Source organism: Salvia miltiorrhiza, chromosome 1, assembly GCF_028751815.1.
Source record: "Salvia miltiorrhiza cultivar Shanhuang (shh) chromosome 1, IMPLAD_Smil_shh, whole genome shotgun sequence".
Taxonomy (NCBI): Eukaryota; Viridiplantae; Streptophyta; class Magnoliopsida; order Lamiales; family Lamiaceae; genus Salvia; species Salvia miltiorrhiza.
In genome coordinates this window covers 16,421,695-16,445,838 of record NC_080387.1, presented here as the reverse complement: position 1 = coordinate 16,445,838, position 24,144 = coordinate 16,421,695, and the positions used below count along the sequence as shown (strand labels likewise).

Here is a 24,144-nt window from a genome sequence, read left to right as displayed (position 1 = left end):
TCAGGGGATGTGGCGCGACGGCCGACGGTGATGGACCCGGTGGTGCGATGGCCGACGGTGGTGGCGCGAGCGGCAGGTGGTGGTGGCGCAAGGCTGGCGCCGCGGCACCTGTTTCAGCACAGGCAGAGGCTTCGTATGATAGAAAGGGTTTGGGGGTTTATTCTAAATTTCGTTTGGGGGTTTATTCTAATTTTCGTTTATATATATATATATATATATATATATATATATATATAAATTCAAAATTCGGGGGGGGGGGGGCTCTAGCCCCCCTGGCTCCGTCCCTGGATGTGGCGCGACGGTCGACGGTGATGGACCCGGTGGTGCGACGGCCGACGGTGGTGGCGCGAGCGGCAGGTGGTGGTGGCGCAAGGCTGGCGCCGCGGCACCTGTTTCAGCACAGGCAGAGGCTTCGTATGATAGAAAGGGTTTGGGGGTTTATTCTAAATTTCGTTTGGGGGTTTATTCTAATTTTCGTTTATATATATATATATATATATATATATATATATATATATAGGGAACGGTTATTTAATAAACCACCCTTATTTTAAGAATTACGAACCAGTAAAAATGCATGAATTTTATGTATAACACGCATGAATAAACTGTATAAAGGTACGAATTGCGAAAAATAATTTTTTGCTACCTTTGGGATTCGAACTCAGGACCATGAATTTATCCAACAAGGTGATGAATCAACCGTAGATCTTGATGATCTAAGGGCTGAAAATGGTTCCTAATTTATATTTTAAGAAGCGTTCTTATTTTAGTCTTCCCCTATATATATATATATATATATATATATATATATATATATATATATTCAAAATTTGGGGGGGGGGCTCTAGCCCCCCCTAGCCCCCCTGGTTCCGTCCCTGCTTTTCCAATGTTTATATTGCATACATGATGTTGTTGACTATATTGATTACACATAGTTTTAGTTAAATGATGTTTTTTAAAATTATATTTATGTTCTACCATATCTTAAGAAATGTTAAATGGATTATCAATTTTATACATTGAAAATGAGGTATTTGAAAAACGAGTAAAAAATGGCCCTTATAGTAATGTTAAAGGAACTACAGTTAATATTAAAGTTGTGCAGTTTAATCGCAAGTATGAAAGATCATCATGTGCAACCAGTAAAAAGGGGCCCTTTTTTCTTTTCACCCAGGGCCCTCGTAATGTCAGGGCCAGCCCTGCTGCCAAGTTCCAGATTTCCTGTGATATACCGCCCCTTTGCTTTCTATTAATCATAGTGGGAGCACTGGGTGCAGCCGAGCTTCATGAGGGAGTATACCCTAGCCTTGGATCCGAATTTCCCAATCATTTTCTGCATCATAAATACAGAATGACTACAAGAGGCTGTCCACACCGAGGGAGGGAAGGAAGGGAGAACACAATTTAAAATAGAAAGATAGCACTTGTTCTTTTTCCTTGGGGATTCCGTATGGCCTTGCCACTGGATTGATGATTTTGATTTTGGATCCTCCTAATAGTTGTGGTGACACCATTCCATTCCAGATGTGCCCGGACTTGTTCCGACGGAAAAAATTCATTCAAACATCGGTAAATATCACACTGAATATCATATACAATCTTTTTTGTTTCAAATTTTTCATTTTCTAAAATCAATTTGTTTCGTGCAAACCAAGGATGGTTAACCGTCATTGCCAAAGCAAGGGGTTTCGCTTTTTGATAAATTTTTCTTTTGTGTGAGGTGTTTGATTGCACTCGAGATTGTAGACATTAGTTCTTTGACGTGTAGCCAATCCCTAATGCTATCCATGATCTTTTTTGTACCTGCACATTGAAAGAAAAGGTCATACAAATTGCAGATTACGCAAGGTTTTGGGACTCCATCCAATCTATCTACTGTTTTTAATCTGCCTTGAAGTGCAAGCCATAAGTCATTTTGGATTATGTTTTGTTGTTATTATTATTATTAATAGTAGAATGAGAAAGATACATTTTGGACCTCAGAGACTCTTAAGTCATATTTATACAAAATGTGCTTATCATTCACTTGTATTATAAAAAGAAAACCAACCTATTCTTATCTATCTACAAGTTTAACTGTGCTATCTTTGATAACAAATTGTATAACCTGTTCACCAAGTGTCCATGATGTAATCTTGAGAGTAGTTGTATTTCTGTAACAAACTCTTTTTCACCCTCAAGTGATCCCACGTGATATCAACAACAGCACCTCTCTATGAACCTTTCCATAACCGACTAGAGATATCAAAATTATTGCCATTTCAGTGAAATCCTCCCCACCATCGATTTCGATAGAGCTCCTTCATTGATACTGCAATAGAATATTTTACACATCTATACTATATTAAAACAACAGTTTTCAATTAGAAATTGATTTCAAATCAATTTCAATGGCAATTTTGTGATTTCTTCCAAATATAATGACTTATTGTATATATTCAAAAATTAAGTAACTAACTCAATTGAAATTGCATAACCCATAATTTTTAAAAAAATGCACACCCCACGTTTAAAAAAAAAATTGCATAACCCAGGTTTATAATTCCATAATGAATTATATGTTTATATGTGTATATATACACAATTTATAAGGCATTGGTTATAAATAATTTATAAATTTATATTTATATAATAATTTATAATATATTAAGAAGATCATTTTCAATTTCAAATTGATTTCAAAATTAATAAATGGCACTTTTGTAGTTATAAAAAATTGAAGTTTTATTTGTACAATATAATTTTTTCTTTGTGTTCTTATTTTTTAATATTATTTCTTTCTAAAATTGTGAAATTAAAATTATTTATAAAATATATCAAATTAAATATCATGATAAGAGCATTAATTTGATATATTTTATGTAAATATTTGATTTAAAATGAAGAGTTATATTTATTTAAAGATTGATGATTTTTAAAAATTCTCTCTCATCTCTCCTCTTTTTTTTGAATAAATCTATTTTTTCTATTTTATTCTTTTTACTTATTATTTATGCCTTTTCACAATATCAATTTTTATTATTGTGAATTTTTCTTTATTTTTTTATTTTTTTAATATTCAACTCAAATATATTAAGTGAAAAATATTTTTTTTTCTTATATTTATAAATAGAATAATTGAGTTGGTATCAATTTATATATATAAAAATATAAAAACATTTTCCGTGCATTGCACGGGGTGAAAATGCTAGTAAGACATTAAATATAAGTCGTGAAATAATTAAGTACTGCTCCAATTAAAGCTCAGACTCCATAATTAAGGACAAATGTGGATTCTAACTTGGATAATGCAATCATTTACATAACAAAACCTTAGAAAATGGACTTTCTTGATTGTTTAAAGCATACAATTAAAACTATCTTCAGATTTGATGCATTTTTGAGAATACTAACACTTATATATATATAGAGGAGCGTTCCAATGAGACCCTCTATTTTCGTTGAGACCCGAGATATGATCTTGTGCATTTATTTCATCAATCCTATGACTGATATTGTTCATCAATCCTATGACTGATATTGTATCTAGAGGGAGAATTTTTTTTCTCAGGGTTCGAATCCTGGAGGGAACGAAATATTTAAAATTTCGTTATTCATCAGTATATACTGCATTGTTCATTGGTATATATTGCCTTGTTCATCAGTTTATATGTCTTATTCATTACTAATTTTTTAAATTTTGTTATTAATCAATATATACTACATTGTGGCCCTTGTTCATCAGTATATATATATATATATATATATATATATATATATATATATATATATATAGGGAAGGGCTAAAATAAGAGCATTTCTTAAGATATAAAATAAGAATCATTTTCAGCCCTTAGATTATCAAGATCTACGGTTGATTCGTAATCCTGTTGGATGGATTTATGGTTCTGAGTTCGAATCCCAAAGGTAGCAAAAATTTATTTTTCATAATTTATACCTTTATGCAGCGAATTCATACGTGTTCTACATAAAATTCATACATTAAAAATTGCTCTTATTTCTTATTTTAAGATGTGCTCTCACGGTAGCCCACCCATATATATATATATATATATATATATATATATATATATAGGGGCGCGCTCCAGTGAGACCCCTTATTTTTCGCGAAACACTAGGACAATGAATAAGACACATAATACTAATGAACAAAACGTATTCCTAATGAACAAGATGTATATACTGATGAAAAACAAAATTTTAAAAATTGTTAATGAATAAGACATATATACTGATGAACAAGATAATATATATTGATGAACAATGCAGTATATACAATGAATAACAAAATTTAAAATATTCTGCTCCCTCCAGGATTCGAACCCTGCGAAAAAAATTCTCCCTCCAGATACAATATCAGCCATAGGATTGATAAAATAAACGCACCAGATCGTGCCTTAGATCTCATTAAAATTAGGGGGTCTCATTGGAGCGCCCCCCCTATATATATATATAGGGGGCCGCTCCAATGAGACCCCCTAATTTTAGTGAGATCTAGGGCACGATCTGGTGTGTTTATTTTATCAATCCTATGGTTGATATTGTATCTGGAGGGTGATTTTTTTTCACAGGGTTCGAATCCTGGAGGGAGCAGAATATTTTTAATTTTGTTATTCATCAGTATATACTGCATTGTTCATTAGTATATACGGCCCTGTTCATCAGTATATATGTCTTATTCATTACGAATTTTTTAAATTTTATTTTTCATCAGTATATACATCTTGTTCATTAGATATACGTTTTGTTCATTAGTATTATATGTCTTATTCATTGTACTCATGTTACACGAAAAATAGGGGGTCTCACTGGAGCGCGCCCCTATATATATATATATATATATATATATATATATATATATATAGGGGGTCGCTCCAGTGACACCCCCTAATTTTAGTAAGATATAAGGCACGATCTAGTGCGTTTATTTCATCAATCTTATGGTTGATATTGTATTTGAAAGGTGATTTTTTTTTCGCAGGGTTTGAATCCTGGAGGGAGCAATATATTTTAAATTTTGTTATTCATCAGTATATACTGCATTGTTCATCAGTATATATTGTCTTGTTCATCAGTATATATATCTTATTCATTACCAATTTTTTAAATTTTATTTTTTCATCAGTATATACATCTTGTTCGTTAGATATACGTCTTGTTCATTAGTATTATATGTCTTATTCATTGTCCTCATGTTATATATATATATATATATATATATATATATATATATATATATATATATATATATATATATATGTTGGGGTCTCACTGGAGTGCGCCATATATATAGGGGCGGTTATTCAATAAACCACCCTTATTTTAAGAATTACGAACCAGCAAAAATGCATGAATTTTATGTATAACACGCATGAATAAACTGTATAAAGGCATGAATTGCGAAAAATAATTTTTTTCTACCTTTGGGATTCGAACTCAGGACCATGAATTTATCCAACAAGATGATGAATCAACCGTAGATCTTGATGATCTAAGGGCTGAAAATGGTTCCTAATTTATATTTTAAGAAGCGTTCTTATTTTAGCCTTCCCCTATATATATATATGTTGGGGTCCCGGAGGGTTGACTGACAGGTGTAGGGGGGAGTGGGGAGAAATACACCTGTAGGCTATTTTTCGTTAATCAAAACAAACTCAACCAGATTTCTCTTGGAAATAAGTTGTAGACTGATACTGAAAAGTCTTCAGTAATTTGACATCGGTCAAGCACTGGGCTTAACTGATATTCACGTAAAACTTCATGCTATAGTTTGTAAAATATAGTAGAGTTATTAGTCACTCTGACTATCAGTTGAGTCGTCAGTATGATTAATAACTCAGCAGCGGAAATTAAGCTTAATGCGAATAGCCGTTAGAAAAGGTTTGTCACTTGTAAAATCCTTAGTTACACTTTTCAGTTAGTCCCGTTCAGTTGAAAACAATTTAAGCACAAATAAGGGAATAACTGAAAGCAGATAAAGAACACAAGGATTTTTACGTGGTTCGAAAACAACTTTCCTACATTCACGGCCAGATGATTAGTCTGACAAACACTCTGGGCTAATGCTTAAAGGTGCACATCAAACCCACCAATCCACTCTGAATTTGATTTTTCACTTAGCATGCCCTGACACTCTCATGTCCAATCAGCGTCTTGCTAAGGACTTTGGAGACAGAACCCTTGATCTGAACTCCCTATTGGCTTTCTAGGTGCCAAGGTAACCGAACTGTTAAGTTTTCTGGTACTAATTGATGAATAAATATGAAAGTAACGCATATTTAAGTTCTGACAAAACATGCACTTTAGATGAAATTTATAATGTTCTAAACGATGTACACACACCTGAATTTTTGAATAGTTTGAAACGTTTAGGAATGCCCAATCACGATATAAATGTGAAGGTCGGAACATCGGTCATGCTATTAAGGAACATTGACCATTTTCAAGAATTGTGCAATGGAACAAATTTGGTGATTACAAGACTTGGTAACCACGTATTGGAGGCTAAAATATTGACCGGTACTAAATCTAGTAAAAAAATGTTGATTTTTAGAATGTATCTGAGTCCATCAGATCCACGACTTCCATTCAAGTTTGAACGGAAATAATTTCCCCTTATTGTTACGTATGCCATGACAATCAACAAGAGTCAAGGACAATCTCTGTTATACGTGAGACTTTTCCTCAAAAAAATTAGTATTCCTTCATAGTCAACTTTACGTTGATGTTTCAAGAGTAAGAAGTCGGTGGAATGGCTTGAATATTTTAGCATGTGATAATATAACAATAACATATTAAGTACAATGAATGTTGTCTACAACGAAGTTTTTCTTTTTTTGAGGAAAACATAAATTTTTTTCACAACTTATAGATCTACTAATTTATATTATCATGCTTTATTTAATTTTAAAATTGTCAACTTTACATTATGATTATTATTATTATTATTATTATTATTATTATTATTATTATTATTATTATTATTATTATTATTATTATTATTATTGCACCCCTATTTCCAATAGTACTTAAAAAAATTAATTCCTTTAGTTCATTAAAGATTATGTGTTTTTTTTCAATGTAACACAATAACTTTTATTTATTATTTTAATACAATACAGTGTTAATAATTATATAATGAATTAACGTTATAAAAAAACTACAACAATTTATCCCCGTGCGTATGCACTGGTGGAATACTAGTCACCAATAAAAAGGGCTACCTCTTCAAAAAAAAAAAGGTCACAAATAACATACATCTCATTCGAGCAGCAAATAAAATATTTTCTTTAGAAGGCAGTCGAACACTTCAAATAAACTTATAGTAAATTCTAAACAGAGATTATTGTCGAAAAATACCTATAATTTACCAATTTTCTAGTTTATAACATATCCCCGTCGGACGAAGACGGCGAAGTATCATCGAACCATTTCGCTATTTTTTGGTGGTGGAGAAAGAAATGAAGAAGAAATAGAGAGAAAGAGTGAAAAGGGTGAATGAAATGGGAGAAATGGGGGGAGGGGGGTTTATATAGGAACAAAAAGGGAAGATTTTTTTTTTCAAAAAAAATGGTCAAAAAAGCTGTTGGAAAAAGGAAAGAAAGAAAGAAAAAATCCGACTGGAAAGAATAGTTAGTTTCAAATTTTTTTAATTAGGCGCGTGCATTGCCATTTATTTCGGCCTTCGCGTCTTACTCAAAAGAACGAGTAAGACTCGAGTCTCCTCCTCCTCACATCGGCTTACTCGATGATCCCCTTACTTGAGTAAGCCCCATCGAGTAAGGGGAAGTGGATGCTCTAATGAACATTTTATATATTAGTTATTCCAAAATAGTGCAGCCAACCCGCCACAGTTGCTTCAATTTCCACCGTATTAGTGAGGACTTAAGAAAAGAAATCTTGAGCGAAGCCCATGAGAAACCCTATATAGCCCATCCAGGAAGCACTAAGATGTATAGAGATCTAATTTTTTTTTTTGGTGGGAAGGTATGAAGAAAGACATCGCCTTGTTCGTTGAACTATGTTTAGCGTGTCAACAAGTGAAAGTGGGAGCATATCAATTATCAACCCTTACCTATACTCGACCATCAAGTATGTTGCAACCCTTACCTATACCCGAGTGAAAGTGGGAGCATATCATGATGAATTTCGTAATAGAATTACCAAAAATTATTCAAGAGAATACTGCAATATGAGTTAGGGGGTTTTGAGTGAAGAGGTGGAAAGCGATGGAAATAATGACCACGACAGTGGTGGTCGACCGGCGCTGCATGTGGAGCGGGGTCGTGCGCAGAGAATAGAGGAGAGTGAAAGAGGGTTGAGCGAGATGGAGTGCACAAAATTGATTTTTTTTTTAAAATATATATGTTGGACTCGGATCCGGGTTTGAGGATCCGAGCCTACCATGCGATCAGTGTTTGTACAAAAAGATTTTGTGGCATCTATATCTATATTCTACAAAAACTAACCAACCTATATAACCCACACCGCAAGTTTTGAGTAATGCGGTCCAATATATTTCATGGATTTATATTCTGGAATGAGAAATGTTTTTCCTCCATCTAAGAAGAAAAAATTTACGCATAAATCATGGATTTATCCTTTGAATAGACACACATCAATGATTTACCTTGGAACTGTTGGAATGATAATGCTCAATATACCCAAATCCACAATACGTAGAGAATCCAACAGTGATTAAAAAGAACAGAAAAGAGTACCAAACGAAGAGGAAAGCAATCTATTCACCAACCACTTTGATAATTAAATTTATGGGGTAACTAGTTGAGAACAATATGCAGTTGCACTTATGCTAGCAAGAATGTGCAAATCGCATCATATGATAGAAAAACCAGAATGATCACTAACACCACCAAAACAGGATTGGACGCTAGATATCAACGCGGTCGATGATCAAAAAACTAGATTGACTGCCATTGATCTTCAATACAGAATCTAACATAATGCTATATAACTATCAAAAGTCGACGAGAACTAAGTTTACTACACTTGCACCTGGGATAAACCGGCCTTATGAGTTGCTTCTACATCTTCTCATGGCAAGATTACTCACGCAAACTGGTTCCAACAAACAAATTGAAAATGGTCACGCAGTTTCCATTTCTTGATTTGGGACGCTTGCTTCCTGTTTTGGCGCACTTTCTTCTATTCTTTTTGACATGGGGATATATCTCCAACAGCGCTTGTGGACACCGCTAATTTTCTTCGGGGCATCTGCAGCTGGCGTGCCTGCAATAGTCAAACCTATTTAGATTTGTCAACATACAGATGTTCATTCTATGTAAGAGCTGTAGCATAGAACAATAAAAGAAACATCAAGACGGATAGCATTGCCACTTAGTTTACTGCTAAAAAGTAATTATTTTAGGTACCACACATCTAGTCATCTACATTCTTGAATTCTTGAATATCAATCTGGATGACTGGGTAATCCTTTGGACACACTCGTTACTAGAAAATCAGATTTAATGCCTAAGGCAATTTTGGGCCAGTTGGCCTGTCTATACTTTAGCAGGTTGATGCTTCCAGCCCGGACTCTGACAAGTATTTACAGACACCTGCAGAGATACTTGATTTTGCTAGCGTAGTTGATGACTTAAAAATACAGGTTGATGCAGCCCAAACCAATAGGCAATAGCTCAAAGGAGGACTTTTTCTGGTGGACTGGAAGTGAAAATTCAATTCCTTTATGTGGATTTAATCCATTCATCTCATATAAAATCCCTCAATCCAAGGACAACCCCTAGAATATTTATGCTACACCAAGGATAGAGTTTTGGTGTTGAACATTTCTGTTGCAGGATTCTAAAGGTAAATATGTTTCTCCTGTCCAAATAGAGAAGATAACTCTTGTTCAAATGCTCCATATAATTCATCCGAATATCAATGGATGCTCACGAAATCAAAAGACCCCTATCTAAAGAAAAATACAAAATGCAATATGTTCAATTAGGCAGTAAGATTGGTTCATACATTTATAAAATCCTATACAAAATTAACAGTACATCTCCGGACCAAATTTGACATCTTCTGTAAAAAAAAAAAAAAAAAAAGAAGAGCTTCTCTCTCTCGTCACCTAAAGGTTGCAACTACAGTCCAATACATTTATCATACACAATGTGAATGAATGAAAATTCAACAACTGGAAAAAGCTAAATCAAATCTACAACACCATCCAAACAAACGTAAAGCATACACATATTGTCCCAATTATTTATATAGAAAACAATTACCATTTTTGTGAGCAATCCCCCAAGCTTTCCCATGCCTTCCATCCTGCAAAATTCATCAGTGAAAGCAAATCCTCACAAACATACTCCAAAAACTTCACACAACAGTAGAATGAGCTAAAGGTAGGAGGAGGAGAAATCGGTAAGAAGTAAGCAGTGATTACTTTGTATAGATTGATTTTGGTAATCTCGTAAGAGACCTCGGCCCAGTGAGTTTTAGCCATGTGATAGCCAATGCCCCAATTGGGCAGAAACTGGGCCACCTCAAATAGGTTCTTCTTCTTCTTACGCTTCGGCTTCTTGGGTCCGTCGCCCGCCGCCGTGTCCGCGGCGGAGCTGGTGGTGGCGCTAAGACCGCGCAAGAAGGCGAATGATGTTCTGAAGAGGTCAGAAGATTTTCCTATGGTAATGGTGGCCCGTTTAGCAATGAGAGAAGTCGCCATTTTCGCGCTTTGCTGCTTCTCCTTTCTCACTAACCCTATCAATTTTGCTCTCTCGCGCAGATCACTCCTCTTCTCTTTAACAATTTTTATACTATCAGTTAGTAAATCACTAATCCTTTTCACACTTCGTGACTATAATCTATAATATATATATTAAAAATATAATTTATAATTTAAAATCAATTTCAAACAAATTTTGAAATTAAATGATAATTTTTATGGTTATAATAAAATTAAAGAATTATTTATGACATATATCTATTCTTTTTATTTTCTTTTTCTTTATACTCTTATTTTTTATTTTATTCTTTTTAAAATTGGTGAAATTCACCTAAATATAAAATATTTAATATGCATATCAAATTAAAGATCACGATAAGAGCTCAAATTTGATATATTTTAGAGTCAATGTTTGAAAATATTCACTTTATTATAGTAAAAATAAAAATTTATCTACTCAAATAAAAAACTTAAAAATTAGCTACTCCCTCCGTCCTATTATTCATTACACGTATTCCATTTTGAGTTGTCCCAACCTACATGACATGTTCCTATTTTGGAAAATAATAAGGGGTTACTTAAAGCTTAATTAATTCCTAATTAACTGCCTAAATAAAATAAACCTTAACTATTTTGCATCTCTTTCTCTCTCTCGATACTTCCATCTCTCCATCTTTGAATTTCCTTCTTCTTCATCCCTCTATCTCTAAACCCTAGCGCCGCCTACCGTCGGCTCAACGGCCTCTCTTCTTGCCCACCATCCGCCTCCCTTCTCTCTTCAAAGTTCTCACCCACCATCCGCGTCGCCTGCTCCACCTATGTTGTCGCCTCCACTGCCCTCACCACCCACGTCGTCGTCGGCTCCACCCACGCCATCGAAACCCTTGAGTTTAGCGCAGGTCTCTAGAACGGCGGTGCGATTCCTGCCTCTACCGCCTCTGAGTTTAGCGCCGCCGTCCGCTCCACCTCCACCGTCACCAACTTCACCGTCTCCTAGGGCTCGTACCAACGGCGCGGCAGCTCCACAGACTTCATCCTACATTAGATTTGATTTTTTTGTTCATGGATTTAGGGATTTGTGGATTTGGTGATTTGGGATGTCTTTGAAATCAATTTTCCTGGTGATTTGATTTTCTGGTTTTCTAGTTCATGTCTAAGGCTGGGAATCGGGTCGAGATCGGGTACCCTACCCGAAAAAAATCGGGTACCCGATCCCGAATAAGGCCAAAACCCTATACCCGATCTCGAACCCGAAAAAAAATCGGGTACCCTAATACCCGAGTCGGGTATTCGGGTACTAAATTACCCGGTCAAAATTGCATCTTTCAAGCCAAACTGTGAAAATCAGGTATTTTCGGGTATTAGGGTACCCGAATTACCCGATTTGGCTTAATCGGGTAATAGGGTATCCTAATACCCGAAAATACCCTATTTTTTTAATAAAAAAATTTGAAAATAATTTTAAAATATATATTATTAAAATTTCGGGCAGGACTATTGGACTAGGGTTTGAAAACTTGAAAGTTGTGATTCAAACTTAATTTCAACTTTTATTTTTAATTAAATTAATTAAATAATTTTAAAATACATATATTAAAATTGCGGGTATTCGGGTATACCCGATACCCAATTTTTTGCACCCTAAACTACCCGATCCAGAATCCGACCCTGAATTTTTCGGGTATAGGGTACCCGATACCCGATTTTTTCGGGTCGCATAATCGGGTACCCTATACCCGAACCCTATCTTCCCATCCCTATTCATGTCTTCAAAATTAGTTTTGCAGAATTGATTTTGCTGGTGAATTGGTTCTGGTATGTCTACAAAATCGATTTTGTAGAATTGATTTTGCTGGTGAATTGGTTTTGGGATATCTTCAAAATCAATTTTGCTGGTGAATCGATTTTGCATAAATCGATTTCATTTTCCAAACGAGAGTCGGAGAGAGAGATGGATAGAGGGAAGAGGGAAGGGAGAGAGAGGACAGGGGGAACAGAGAGGGGCCAACGAGGCGGCGCTCGCCGTTGGCGACGCTGCCGTGTACCGGTCCGGCGAGAAAGAGGCCGAGAGAAAGGGAGTGTGTGTGAGTGTGTGACTGCATGTGTGTTAATTAAAATAACACTAAATATCTAATTCCCTTAATTTTACTCTTCTTAATCTCCGTGCCGAACAGTAACGTCCCATAAATAATGGGACGGAGATAGTATTTTTTTGTGCAAAAATATAAATTTATTCCTAACATTAATCCATTTCTTTCTTTCTCGCACTTCTCTATCTTCAATCATGTCGAGTCAAATTCGCAAATTCAAATTCTATGATGTAAGATTCTCTCACGTTGTTTGCTCCCTCGCCAAATACATTCTTCAACAACTCAACCAACTTTAATCACCAGCTCCAAATGCCTTAGAATCGAGCTCAAAAGATCCAATCCGAAGTCATTCAATTTGTCGCGGTTTATGCGTTATTAATTAACTCATATCAATGCAGAGTGAATATATCACGCAGAAGTTATCACAGAGATTAAGAGACGAGAAGGCCTTTTCAAATAAGAAGTTATCACGCAAAATGGATTATTGTTATAGAATTGTGTTAGAGAAGGATCAAGTTTTATCAGCGATTTAGAGAATTTTTTAGATGAGAATTGCAAATTTGAGTAATTTTTTAATTAGAGCAAAAAATGAGATGAGTTTGTGTTGTTAATATTCTTGAATTCACAACTGAATTGGGAATCTTGTGGAATATCCTAATCCTTGTTTTGATGATACCAAAATTCATAGGTCGTATTTGTAATAGACTAGAATTGTTTTGAACTCAAGTGTTAGAGTTCGGTTCTAGTTTAGCTTGCGGTGTCGAAGACTGAAGACTGAAGACTGAAGACTGAAGACTGCAGATACCAACTGAAGTATCAGTTGAAGAATCAGTTAGGAACTGATTACTTAATGCGCGCAATAGACTGATACTAAAGTCAAGTATCAGTTGAACATTCCTCCTAGGACTGATCTTCCAACGTTCAGAGGAAGCCACGTACTCACAAAGTACAGCCGCATTAAATGCAGAGATCTTAGGATCTTATCTCTGCAGAGGTCATTCCTATCTGGTGGTTACTTTTCAGAGACGTCACATCTCCTGTCCATCAAGAGAGCCGTTTCCACCCAGACAAGGAACCTCGAAGATTGAAGCCTCAGCCTAAATTCGAATTGCTCTCCAATGGAAGAAATCTTGATGACGTTCTACGCCAACGGATCTATTCAAGAGTTCTCCTACAAATAGCGCTCGAGGATCATTTCAACCTTTACCGATTCAACGACATAAGCTGAAGCTCTGCCGAAATTGCTACTCAGCCTAAAGCTTAACCGCCCCAAAGCTTGAATCGAAGAAGAGAATTCCAAAGCCAAAATCAGTCACTGCTGATTACATATATTCTCTTAGACCTTAGGCGAACCCCTGTTTACCCAGAAGCCAAAGGTCAAACTTGCTTCAAAGAACTTGTTCTTTGTAGCATAGTTGGCACTCGTTCAAACCTCCCCCCAAAAAAGTGTTTGAGTGATTCGGAGTTCAAGAAGGTACTCTGACTCTGAGTGAGAAGTCTTAGCACGGGTTGTGCTGAGCAGAGAAATCCGACGCGAGTGAAGCGTGGGTACTGAAGAAGGGTTTTCTTCAGTGGTACGGTTGTGTGCACCCGGCAAGCACACGATTTAGTTTGCAGTGCACCTTGTGGAGGATGAATCCAACAATCACGGAAATGACGTCAGTCACGTCAGGATCGACGGGCACTAGCAACCTGAGACCACAAATAACGTTAGAGCCCTCCGAAGAGCACCGGTGGGGGTGTCGATGGAAGGGCCTCCGACGCTCAAGTCAGTAAATAATAATAATAAAAATCGTATCGAAAGTAATGGAAAGTAAATGAAATAGGGAATCGGATCGATTTGGTAGATGGAGGTGAAGGTGATTGAGCAATTAGCGAGGGCCGTTGGGTCGTCCCGGTTGATCTGATCACCGGAGAACCTAAGACTGGGAGCGTGGAGGCAGAAGAGTGCTAGAGAATGTGTTGGAATGGGAATGATCGTAAGTATCAGTCTGAGTGTTAATGACGGCCTCCCTTTATTGTGTTAATGAAGTAGTATATATAGGTATGGGCCTGACGGCTAGGGTTTTGCTGGCACGTCCCCTTAAACCCTGGTCGTTCCGATATTTGGGGGATCGTATCCCTGACCTCGTTCCTTTCTTTCTCTCCAAGTCGCTGCCCTTCTAGGGTTTGTTGGAATGTTCTTTGAAACCCTAGCGGCTCCGAATTTTTAGGAAATGATCTTCCGCGACTTTCGTTTGACCTAGTCACCTACGTTTGACTAGGTTTTCGTAAGCGTATATTCAGTTTGTTTGTTTTCGTGTTGAGACGTTTACTATGGTGCCGCTGCCAGGGCAGAGGGGTCACGCCTTTGCCCGAGCAGAGAGATCATGCCGCTGTCAGAGCAGAGGGATCGCTCCTCTGCCAGAGCAGAGGAATCGCTGATTCCTCTGGCGAGGACTTCGCTGATTTCTCTGGCGAGGCGCCAGAGGAATCGCGGCGAGCAGGGAAGTCGCCCCGAGCAGAGGAATCACGGCGAGCAGGGAAGTCGCCCCGAGCAGAGGAATCGCGGCGAGCAGGAAAGTCGCCCCGAGCAGAGGAGTCGCGGCGAGCAGGGAGGTCGCCCCGAGCAGAGAATTCGCTGATCCCTCTGGCGAGGGTTTCGCTGACTCCTCTGGCGAGGACTTCGCTGATTCCTTTGGCGAGGCGCCAGAGGAATCGCGGCAAGCAGGGAGGTCGCCCCGAGCAGAGGAATCGCGGCGAGCAGGGAAGTCGCCCCGAGCAGAGAATTCGCTAGTCCCTCTAGCGAGGGTTCCGCTGACTTCTGGTCAGTCGGATTTTATCCACTACAGTTTGTCCCCCACTCCATAGTTGGAATTTTTTAACTATGGAGTGCAATTTAACTTGTATAGAGTACGCATAGTGAGCAGGGCGTTGCCCTTTTCTTTGATTCCCGGCAGTTCGCATGAAATAGATGAGCCGGAAAAATGTGGTATTAAATGGTCGGGGTGACATAACACTGGGCGTCCTAGAACCGCGACACTTTTCAAGGCCCAAAATGTATCCAATGGCGCTGGATGTTACGGTGGCGATGAATCATAAATGAATAGATATAAAAATAAATCGGTGAATTGTTGTTGAACCGCGAATTGTACCTAGTGTTTGATTGGAAAGGTGATAGAGGGTAATTGGATTGTTGAGAGCACGAGAGTAAATTGCTGTAGTGTTGCAAGCAAAGATAGTGTAGGTTTCAGATTACGCGTTCATGGCTATTTATAAACCCATGCTGGTTTTGAGATAGTAAATTCGTTGCTAAAACATGCGCCTCGCATGATCGAAGGCATAAGAGTAAATTTTCCCCTAGGCAGGAGATTTCCCCGCTCTTTTGGTGATTTTTCCGGCGAAGGCCGTTTCTCTGACACGAGCCATTCTTATGGCAAGTGCGATTTCTCTGGCGAGAGTCATTTCTCTGGCGAAGTCATTTCTCTGGCGAAGCCATTTCTCTGGCGAAGGCCATTTCTCTGGCAAGAGCCATTTCTCTGGCGAGTGTGATTTCTCTGGCAAAGCGAAAATTTTTCAATTTGGGAGAGGCGCACTTTGCGCTGACGGACACGATGGGTTTTTACCTTAGGTTCGAAAAACGGGCTTGTGCCTTGTATAAGTAAGTTCTTCCCCCCATTTAGACTTAGTTGTTGAAACTTAAGTCTAAATTCAGGACGTTCGGGGTGGGACAGGCTTGCGTCTTTTAGATGAAGTTTTCTTACGGGCTTGCGTCTTTTAAATGAAGTTTTCTTCCGGGCTTGCGTCTTTTAAATGAAGTTTTCTTCCGGGCTTGCGTCTTTTAAATGAAGTTTTCTTCCCCCCATTTAGACTTAGTTGTTGAAACTTAAGTCTAAATTCAAGAAGTTCGGAGTGAGATGGGCGTGAGCCTTTGACATAAAATTTTATCCCCCCCATTTAGACTTAGTTGATAAACTTAAGGCTAAATCCAAGGTGGTCGGGGCGAGATGGGGCTTGCGCCTTATATGTGAAAATTGTTCCCCCCTGGGTGTTTAGGGGAGGTGGGGGGGGGAGGGGGAGGCTGCGCTCCTTAGAGCTGCCTACATACCCAATTAAGGGATCAAGCCCGAATGTAGTTCTGACCTGCATGCAAAGGTCAGTAATTGTAGTAGATGATATGGGTCTCGGAAGACCTTATTGAAATAAAGTAAAATTTGTAGAGTTTAGGATCAAGCGTGGTATTGCTTGAGATGTAGGGCGTTCCAACTGTTGTTGATTTCACGTCCGTCTGTCGATCGTAACTTGTATGCTCCACGTCCAACCACTTTGGTGATCAGATACGGTCCTTCCCAATTCGGGGCTAATTTACCCGCACTTGTTTCCTTGGTGTTCTGGAACACTTTTCGCAACACCCAATCGCCCGGCTTAAATGTACGAGTGCGGATATATTTGTTGTAGTGTCTGGCGATGCTTTGTTGGTAGGAAGCTAGTCTGATGTTTGCTTTGTTCCGTTTCTCGTCGAGGAGATCTAATTCGTGGCACATGGCCTCTTGATTCCCGTCGTCTGTCGTGAGATCATGTCTAGCGGTGGGTACTTCGCTTTCTGTTGGGATTACTGCCTCCATCCCATAGGCGAGGGAGAATGGTGTTTCCCCTGTTGCTGTTCTTGTAGTTGTTTGGTAGGACCATAGCACGCCTGGTAACTCATCTGCCCACCTTCCCTTGGCCTTCTCTAGTCGTTTCTTCAAGGTGTTCATGATGGTTTTGTTGGAGGATTCCGCTTGCCCGTTGGCTTGGGGGTACCTTGGCGTTGAGAAGCTTAGCTTGATGTTCCAAAACTTGCAAAAATCTTGAAAGTCTGCGCTTATGAATTGGGACCCGTTGTCCGTGACGATCTCCTTGGGCACCCCATACCGGCAGATCACGTTCTTCCATATGAACCCCTTGACTTCTTTGTCACGAACTTGGTGGAAAGATTCTGCTTCTATCCATTTGCTGAAATAATCGGTCACTGCCAACATGTATACCTTCTGCCCGGGTGCGGTTGGCAGTTTGCCTACAATATCCATCCCCCATTTCATGAATGGCCATGGTGAAGTGATAGCGGTCAGGGGCTCCGGGGGCAGGTGTGATACTTGGGCAAATCGTTGACATTTGTCGCACTTTCTAGCATAATCAGCTGCGTCAGTTTTCATGGTGGGCCAATAGTAACCGCTGGTTAAAGCGCGGTGTGCGAGGCTTCTTCCTCCTGAGTGATTGCTACATTCACCTTCATGTAGCTCGGACAAGACGTATCTTGCTTCTACAGGGTTAATGCATTTCAAGTATGGACCGGTAAATGAACGTTTATACAGTTTACCTCGGATGATGCAGAACCGTGCGGCCTGAGCTTTAATTCGACGTGCGTCATTCCGATCATCTGGGAGTATTTCTCTTTCGAGATATTCCATTATTGGGGTCATCCACGTTTGTCCGACTGATATTGCAGTCACGTGTTCCTCGGCCTCGTCTCTTTATATTGCTGGATATTGAAGGCAAGTGATCGTTATTGTTTTAGGTTGTGCGATCTGAATTGCTGACCCCAGATTGGCCAAGGCATCAGCGTGGCCATTTTCCACCCTCGGCACTTGATTGATGGTAAACTCTTCAAAGCCCGATTGGAGTTCTTTCGTCTTGCCCAAGTAAGCCGTCATTTTCGCATCTTTGGCTTGAAATATACCCTGCATCTGGTTAACTACAAGTTGAGAATCACTAAATACGTTAATGCGTTTTACCCCAATTTCTTTAGCTAGTCCGAGTCCAGCTATCATGGCTTCATATTCAGCCTCATTGTTGGTGGTTTTGAAATCACATCGGATTGACCGCTCAATGTTGTCTCCTCGTGGTGATGAGAGCACGATTCCAAGTCCGCTCCCTCGTACGTTGCTGGATCCATCAACATATAGTTTCCAAGTTCCCGTTTGGTCTGGTTCTTCCGTCAGACAGCATAACTCTTTGTCGTCCTGTATAGTAAGGTTAGGTGCAAAGTCGACAACAAAATTGGCTAATACCTGAGATTTAAGTGCGGTCCGTGGTTTATATGTGATGTCGTATTCGCTCAATTCCACTGCCCATTTTGTCAGTCGGCCGGATAGTTCCGGCTTATGGAGTATGGCCTTTAAGGGGTAAGTCGTGGCGACTACGACCGGATGGCATTGGAAGTATGGACGTAACTTTCTCGCTGCATGGACCAGTGCGAGGGCCAGCTTCTCTAGCTGGCTGTATCGGGTCTCTGCATCAAGTAGTGACTTGCTCACGTAGTAGATTGGTGGCTGCTTTTCCTCTTCCTCTCTGACCAACACGGCGCTGACAGCTGTATCAGAGACGGACAGATAGACCAACAAGGTCTCGTGGTCTTTCGGTTTTGCGAGTAAGGGTGGGCTAGTCAAGTATTGCTTGAGCTGCTTTAGCGCTTTCTCACATTCTTCTGTCCACTCAAATCTTCTTGACTTCCTCAAGGTGTTGAAGAAGAGGTGGCATTTTTCGGATGATCTTGAGATAAAGCGGCTTAATGCGGCTATCCTTCCTGTCAATTTCTGAACGTCCTTCACGCACGTGGGAGAGGGGATTCCCTGGATTGACTCAATCTGAGCCGGGTTTGCCTCTATTCCTCGCTGAGTAACCATGTAACCTAAGAATTTCCCTGCATTGACACCAAAGGAGCATTTAGTAGGATTTAGCTTCATATTGTATTTTCTAAGAATTTCAAACGTCTCCCTCAAGTGATCAATGTGGTCCTTCGCGTGGATGGACTTGACCAACATGTCGTCGATGTAGACTTCCATTGTCTGCCCCAACAAACTTGCAAACATCCGATTGACCAGGCGCTGATAGGTTGCTCCCGCGTTCTTCAACCTGAATGGCATATACTTGTAGCAAGATAATGCTACGTTGGTCATGAAGGCCGTCTTCTCCTCGTCGTCAGGGTGCATCCGTATCTGATGATATCCCGAATATGCGTCCATGAAACTCATCAGTTCATGGCCTGCTGTCGCATCCACTAGCATGTCGATGTGTGGCAGTGGGAACGAGTCTTTCGGGCACGCCTTGTTGAGGTCAGTGAAGTCGATGCAGACCCGCCATTTGTCGTTCTTTTTCTTAACCACCACCACATTTGCGAGCCATTCGGGATAGTGGACCTCTCGAATGAGTCCATTCTTGAGGAGCTTCGTGACTTCATCATTAACTACTTGGTTCCTCTCTGGTGCAAACTTTCTACGTTTCTGTTTCCTCGGTGGGTAGCCCGGGGTGACCTGTAACCTGTGAACAATAATATTAGGGTCAATCCCTGTCATGTCCTCGTGGGACCAAGCGAAACAGTCGTAGTAATCAGATAGGAAATTGATAAGTTTATCTCTGAGCTCTGGTTCGAGTTGTGCTCCAATCCGAACTTTGTGGTCCGGAAAGCTCGCATTAATTCGAATTTCATCTATCTCCACCATCTCCTCCTCGATCAGGCTGCGTGGTCTCTTCGATCGATTTCTCTGCTCTACAGACTCTGACTTCTCTGCTCTGCAGATTTCGATTTCTCTGCTCTGGCACCTCACTAATTTAGACTTTCTCTCTGGCACCTCGGTGACTTCGCTGCGCTGGCCTTTGATGATTTCGATGCTCTGGCTGCTTCGACTCATCTGCTCTGGCAGCTCGCCGACTTCGCTGCTCTGGCCGTTGTCGACTTCGCTGCTCTGGCTTTTGTCGATTTCGCTGCTCTGGCAGCTTCGACTTCTCTGCTCTGGCAGCTCGCCGACTTCGCTGCTCTGGCCGTTGTCGACTTCGCTGCTCTGGCCTTTGTCGATTCCGCTGCTCTGGCAGCTTCGACTTCTCTGCAGCTCCGTGTGCTGACTTATGTCTTGAGTGCACCGCAAGGTATGATGTGGGTGTTCCAGTTCTCTGATAACACTCATGTTTCCATGGTTTTAGTGTTCATATGATGTCAATTTTATAGGAAACTGAGTGTTGGATGATTGTTTTATGCTTAATTTGCTTTATCTTTTGAAACATGATTCTTACTCGAACTTTGAAGGAAATTTCAGGTTTATTGAGTTCGAATTTAGAAAACTTATCTGAAATAGAAGTTATAGATCGTCTCGATACACGTTCGCGAGCGCAAACGGATCATAAATCGGAGTTCGGACGAGAAAGTTATGAGCAAAACAAGAAAGTCGCGCGCAGCAGCGAAACAGCGGCGACCCCGCGGCGACCGGGCGGCGACCGCCGCCCGAAGAAGGATTTTTGGGAAGGAGCCGGCGACCGGGCGGCGACTGCCGGGCAGCCCGCCGAGTTTTCGGCGCCAGCGGCGTCCGCGCGGTGAGCGCCGTCCGATCGCCGCCAGACCGTCGCGCCTCCGTATTTTTGCGTTTTTTATGCGTTTTTCAAGTCCTTTTCGAGCTCAAACTCTGTATTTTACCCTGGTACTATAAATAGGTCTTCTTTTGACCTATTTTGGGTTCCCTTTTCAATCCCAATCTTTAGTTTTTCAGTTTTATAGCTTTAGATTTTTATTGCTTTCTAGTTTTTATTGCTTGGATTGGATTTCCACAAGATTGAAGATTCAAGCTGCTACAATCGTTCTACTTTCGGTTTTATATAATTTAGTTTTTATAATTGCATTCTTCTTAATTATGTTTATGCTTTCTTTTGCTATGTCTGGCTAGTTTCCTTTAGCTGATTCTAGGGTTTGTAAATAGTTGATTGAATTTATGTGATTTATTTGTTAGTACCTATTTACCTTCCAGTTTATGATTCATAATTCCTGGTGCTTAATTTCTTGTGAATTATCTGATCAATAGTTTGCATGTTTAGCTATTCGGTTTGAGACCTAGCGGAGATAACTGTTTAGCGGATTCAGGAATGTATGATATGATTTTAACCTTGAGACCTAGCGGAGATAGGTGGATCATAGGGAGCTATTCTTAGGAGCTATTGGGAGTTAGTAGATTTTCTTGAGACCTAACGGAGATAGATAATTTACTAATCTACGATCGTTGCTGCTCTAGCGAGAGTGATTGATTAATTAAGTGATCTCTCATCATAGCTGGATTAAACTGGTACATAGGATTAATAGATTAATTGCATAGATTTAGTTAATTAATTTACTACCCTAGGATCAGTTGTCTTTTAATATTCGAATTTTCCTACGTGTTTTTAATTATTGTTAATTGCGTTTTAGTATAAGTTAATTAAACCTTCCTGCTTTCGTTTACCTGCATACTGTGAGAGTCTGTTTAGGAAATAGCTAAAGTAGTTTCGTTGTGTCAGTCCCTGTGGATACGATACTTGGTTACCAATTTGTGCTACAATTGCACCGTGTTAGTTGCGGTAATTTGTTGCTAATAAAATAGTGATCATTCTCCCATGTGCTTTGAATGGGGCGGGGCTTCTTGCTGTAATTGCTTAAGGATGGGTTTTTCGCCTTCATAGTGGTTTGGTAGCACGCCCTGGAGTCCTTCTGCTCTCCCTTGATCTCCTTAACTCCCCACTTGGTTGGGAATCGTATGACTTGATGATAGGTAGATGGTACTGCTTCCATTTCGTGGATCCATGGACGGCCTAGGATGACGTTGTATGCTGACGGGGCGTCTACCACGAGAAACCTAGTGGAAAGGTTGACTCCCTCTGCGTAAATGGGAAGATCGATCTCCCCTACAGTAGGCCACTGAAGCCAACGAGTACGGCCGCTTTCTTGATTAGTTTGGACTCGTCCAAACCCATCTCCCTGTATGCATTGAAAAAAAAAATATTGGCAGAGCTACCATTGTCTATTAGCACACGCTTTGTTAAACAGTTAGCAATATAAATGGAAATAACTAAAGCATCATGATGAGGGTGTAGAAGCTTGTCTGATTCGGATGTTGCAAAGCTGATTGTTAAGGTTGGATCCGTTGGTCCAGCTTTGCCGGAAGGCGGAGCCACTGTTTTGCTTGATCTAGCCTGTCTGACGTGTCTCTTGGCGGCTGAGTGGGTGATTCCGCTGACTTTGGAGCCTTCGGATATCACATTCACAGTTCTCTCATGATGTGGCGGGTCTGGTGGGCTGTCGTCTCTGTGTTTCTCTTGTCTTTCCCTTCCTTGTTGTAGGGTAAGCTTGTCCTTTTCGGTTAGGTAATCGGTGAGGTGGCCTTGATTTAGTAGGTGGGCCACTTCCAATCTGAGGGCGATGCAATCCTCTGTCCGATGCCCATGGTCTGCATGGAACTCACACCACTTGGACCTGTCCCTCTGGTCAGCTGGGGCCATCATCCTTTCTGGCCATTTGACTTTGTTGCCTAAATTTTTTAGAGCTAAGACCGCCTCGGCTGGCGAGATAGATAAGTTGTACTACGGTATCTTGGCCCTTTCACGTGGTCGCGTTTCGTAAGGCTGGTCATACTGTCTCCTTCTGTATTCTTGTCGTGGAGATGGGTAAGGCTCAGACCGCCTATCATTTGTCCTCCTATCAACCCTGGAGTCTCTTCTAGAGTTTCTGCTTGGTGAAGATCGGTGGTGGCTGTATTGATCTTCCTCCCATTTGATTTGTGCCCATGCCTTGGCAAGGACGTCCTCCATGGTTCTACAAGGGTATTTGGTGAGGTCTTTGTAGAGGTCTGAGTCGGGTAGAAGACCCTTTCGGAAGGCGGTGACCGTTGTTTGGATGTTACAATTGGTGATGGACACCTTTTCTTTGTTGAATCGGCTGATATAGCCTCGAAGAGACTCGCCACGCTGTTGCACCACGACGTAAAGATCCTCCGAAATCTTCTCAAGTTTCCTGCTACTAGCATATTGCTGCACAAATATATTTGTTAGTTGAGCAAAACTTGAAATAGAATAATTTGGAAGGTTAGTGTACCACTGGAGGGCCGGTGCTGTCAGACTAGAACCGAACCCCTTACACATGCAGGCCTGCCTCAATTCTCGAGGAATTGCGGCAGTGAACATCCTTTGTTTGTACTGAGCGATGTGGTCGGTTGGATCCGTCGTGCCGTCGAACATTTGCATGCTCGGAAAGCTAAACTTGATGGGCATTTCCACCAAGACAATTTCATCCACAAATGGTGAGTCGGCATAGCAGTTCTCTGAACTTTTGTGGATGGGTGCCGGGATACCGGGAATTCGCTGGATCAAGGCCTCCATTTCCGCCAGCTTTCTCGCCAATTCTCCATCTTTGATTGCGTATGGGCCGGTTGTGGCTGGTTGAGTGAATTCATTGGTGAACAGCTGGTCTTGGGTGAACTCCCTTGGACCGTGTCCGTCAGGCTGTTGGTTAACCTGGGTTGGCGGCGCGGCTGTTTGATTTGGCCCTAGTATGGTAGGTTATGCGCCTCCAACGGCGGCATTGCTCATTGTTACGCCCGGTGTGGT

The 24,144-nt window shown here is 40.3% G+C and overlaps 3 protein-coding genes across 3 annotated transcripts; all 3 read right to left on the bottom strand.

Annotated features, from left to right (window-relative positions):
* Positions 1–8,913: 8,913 nt before the first annotated feature.
* Positions 8,914–10,811, bottom strand: LOC131006755 (uncharacterized). Its single transcript, XM_057933880.1, has 3 exons — positions 10,418–10,811; positions 10,257–10,299; positions 8,914–9,252 (listed from the first exon to the last, which is right to left on the bottom strand). Exons 1-3 carry the CDS (start codon positions 10,694–10,696, stop codon positions 9,110–9,112), a joined length of 465 nt encoding a protein of 154 aa, XP_057789863.1. The 5' UTR covers positions 10,697–10,811; the 3' UTR covers positions 8,914–9,109.
* An 11,635-nt stretch (positions 10,812–22,446) lies between these two features.
* Positions 22,447–23,040, bottom strand: LOC130986495 (uncharacterized). Its single transcript, XM_057909957.1, has one exon. The coding sequence runs from the start codon at positions 23,038–23,040 to the stop codon at positions 22,447–22,449; it is 594 nt and encodes a 197-aa protein (XP_057765940.1).
* An 81-nt stretch (positions 23,041–23,121) lies between these two features.
* LOC130986417 (uncharacterized) lies at positions 23,122–23,916 on the bottom strand. The gene has a single exon (XM_057909853.1). The coding sequence runs from the start codon at positions 23,914–23,916 to the stop codon at positions 23,122–23,124; it is 795 nt and encodes a 264-aa protein (XP_057765836.1).
* Between the last annotated feature and the right edge of the window lie 228 nt (positions 23,917–24,144).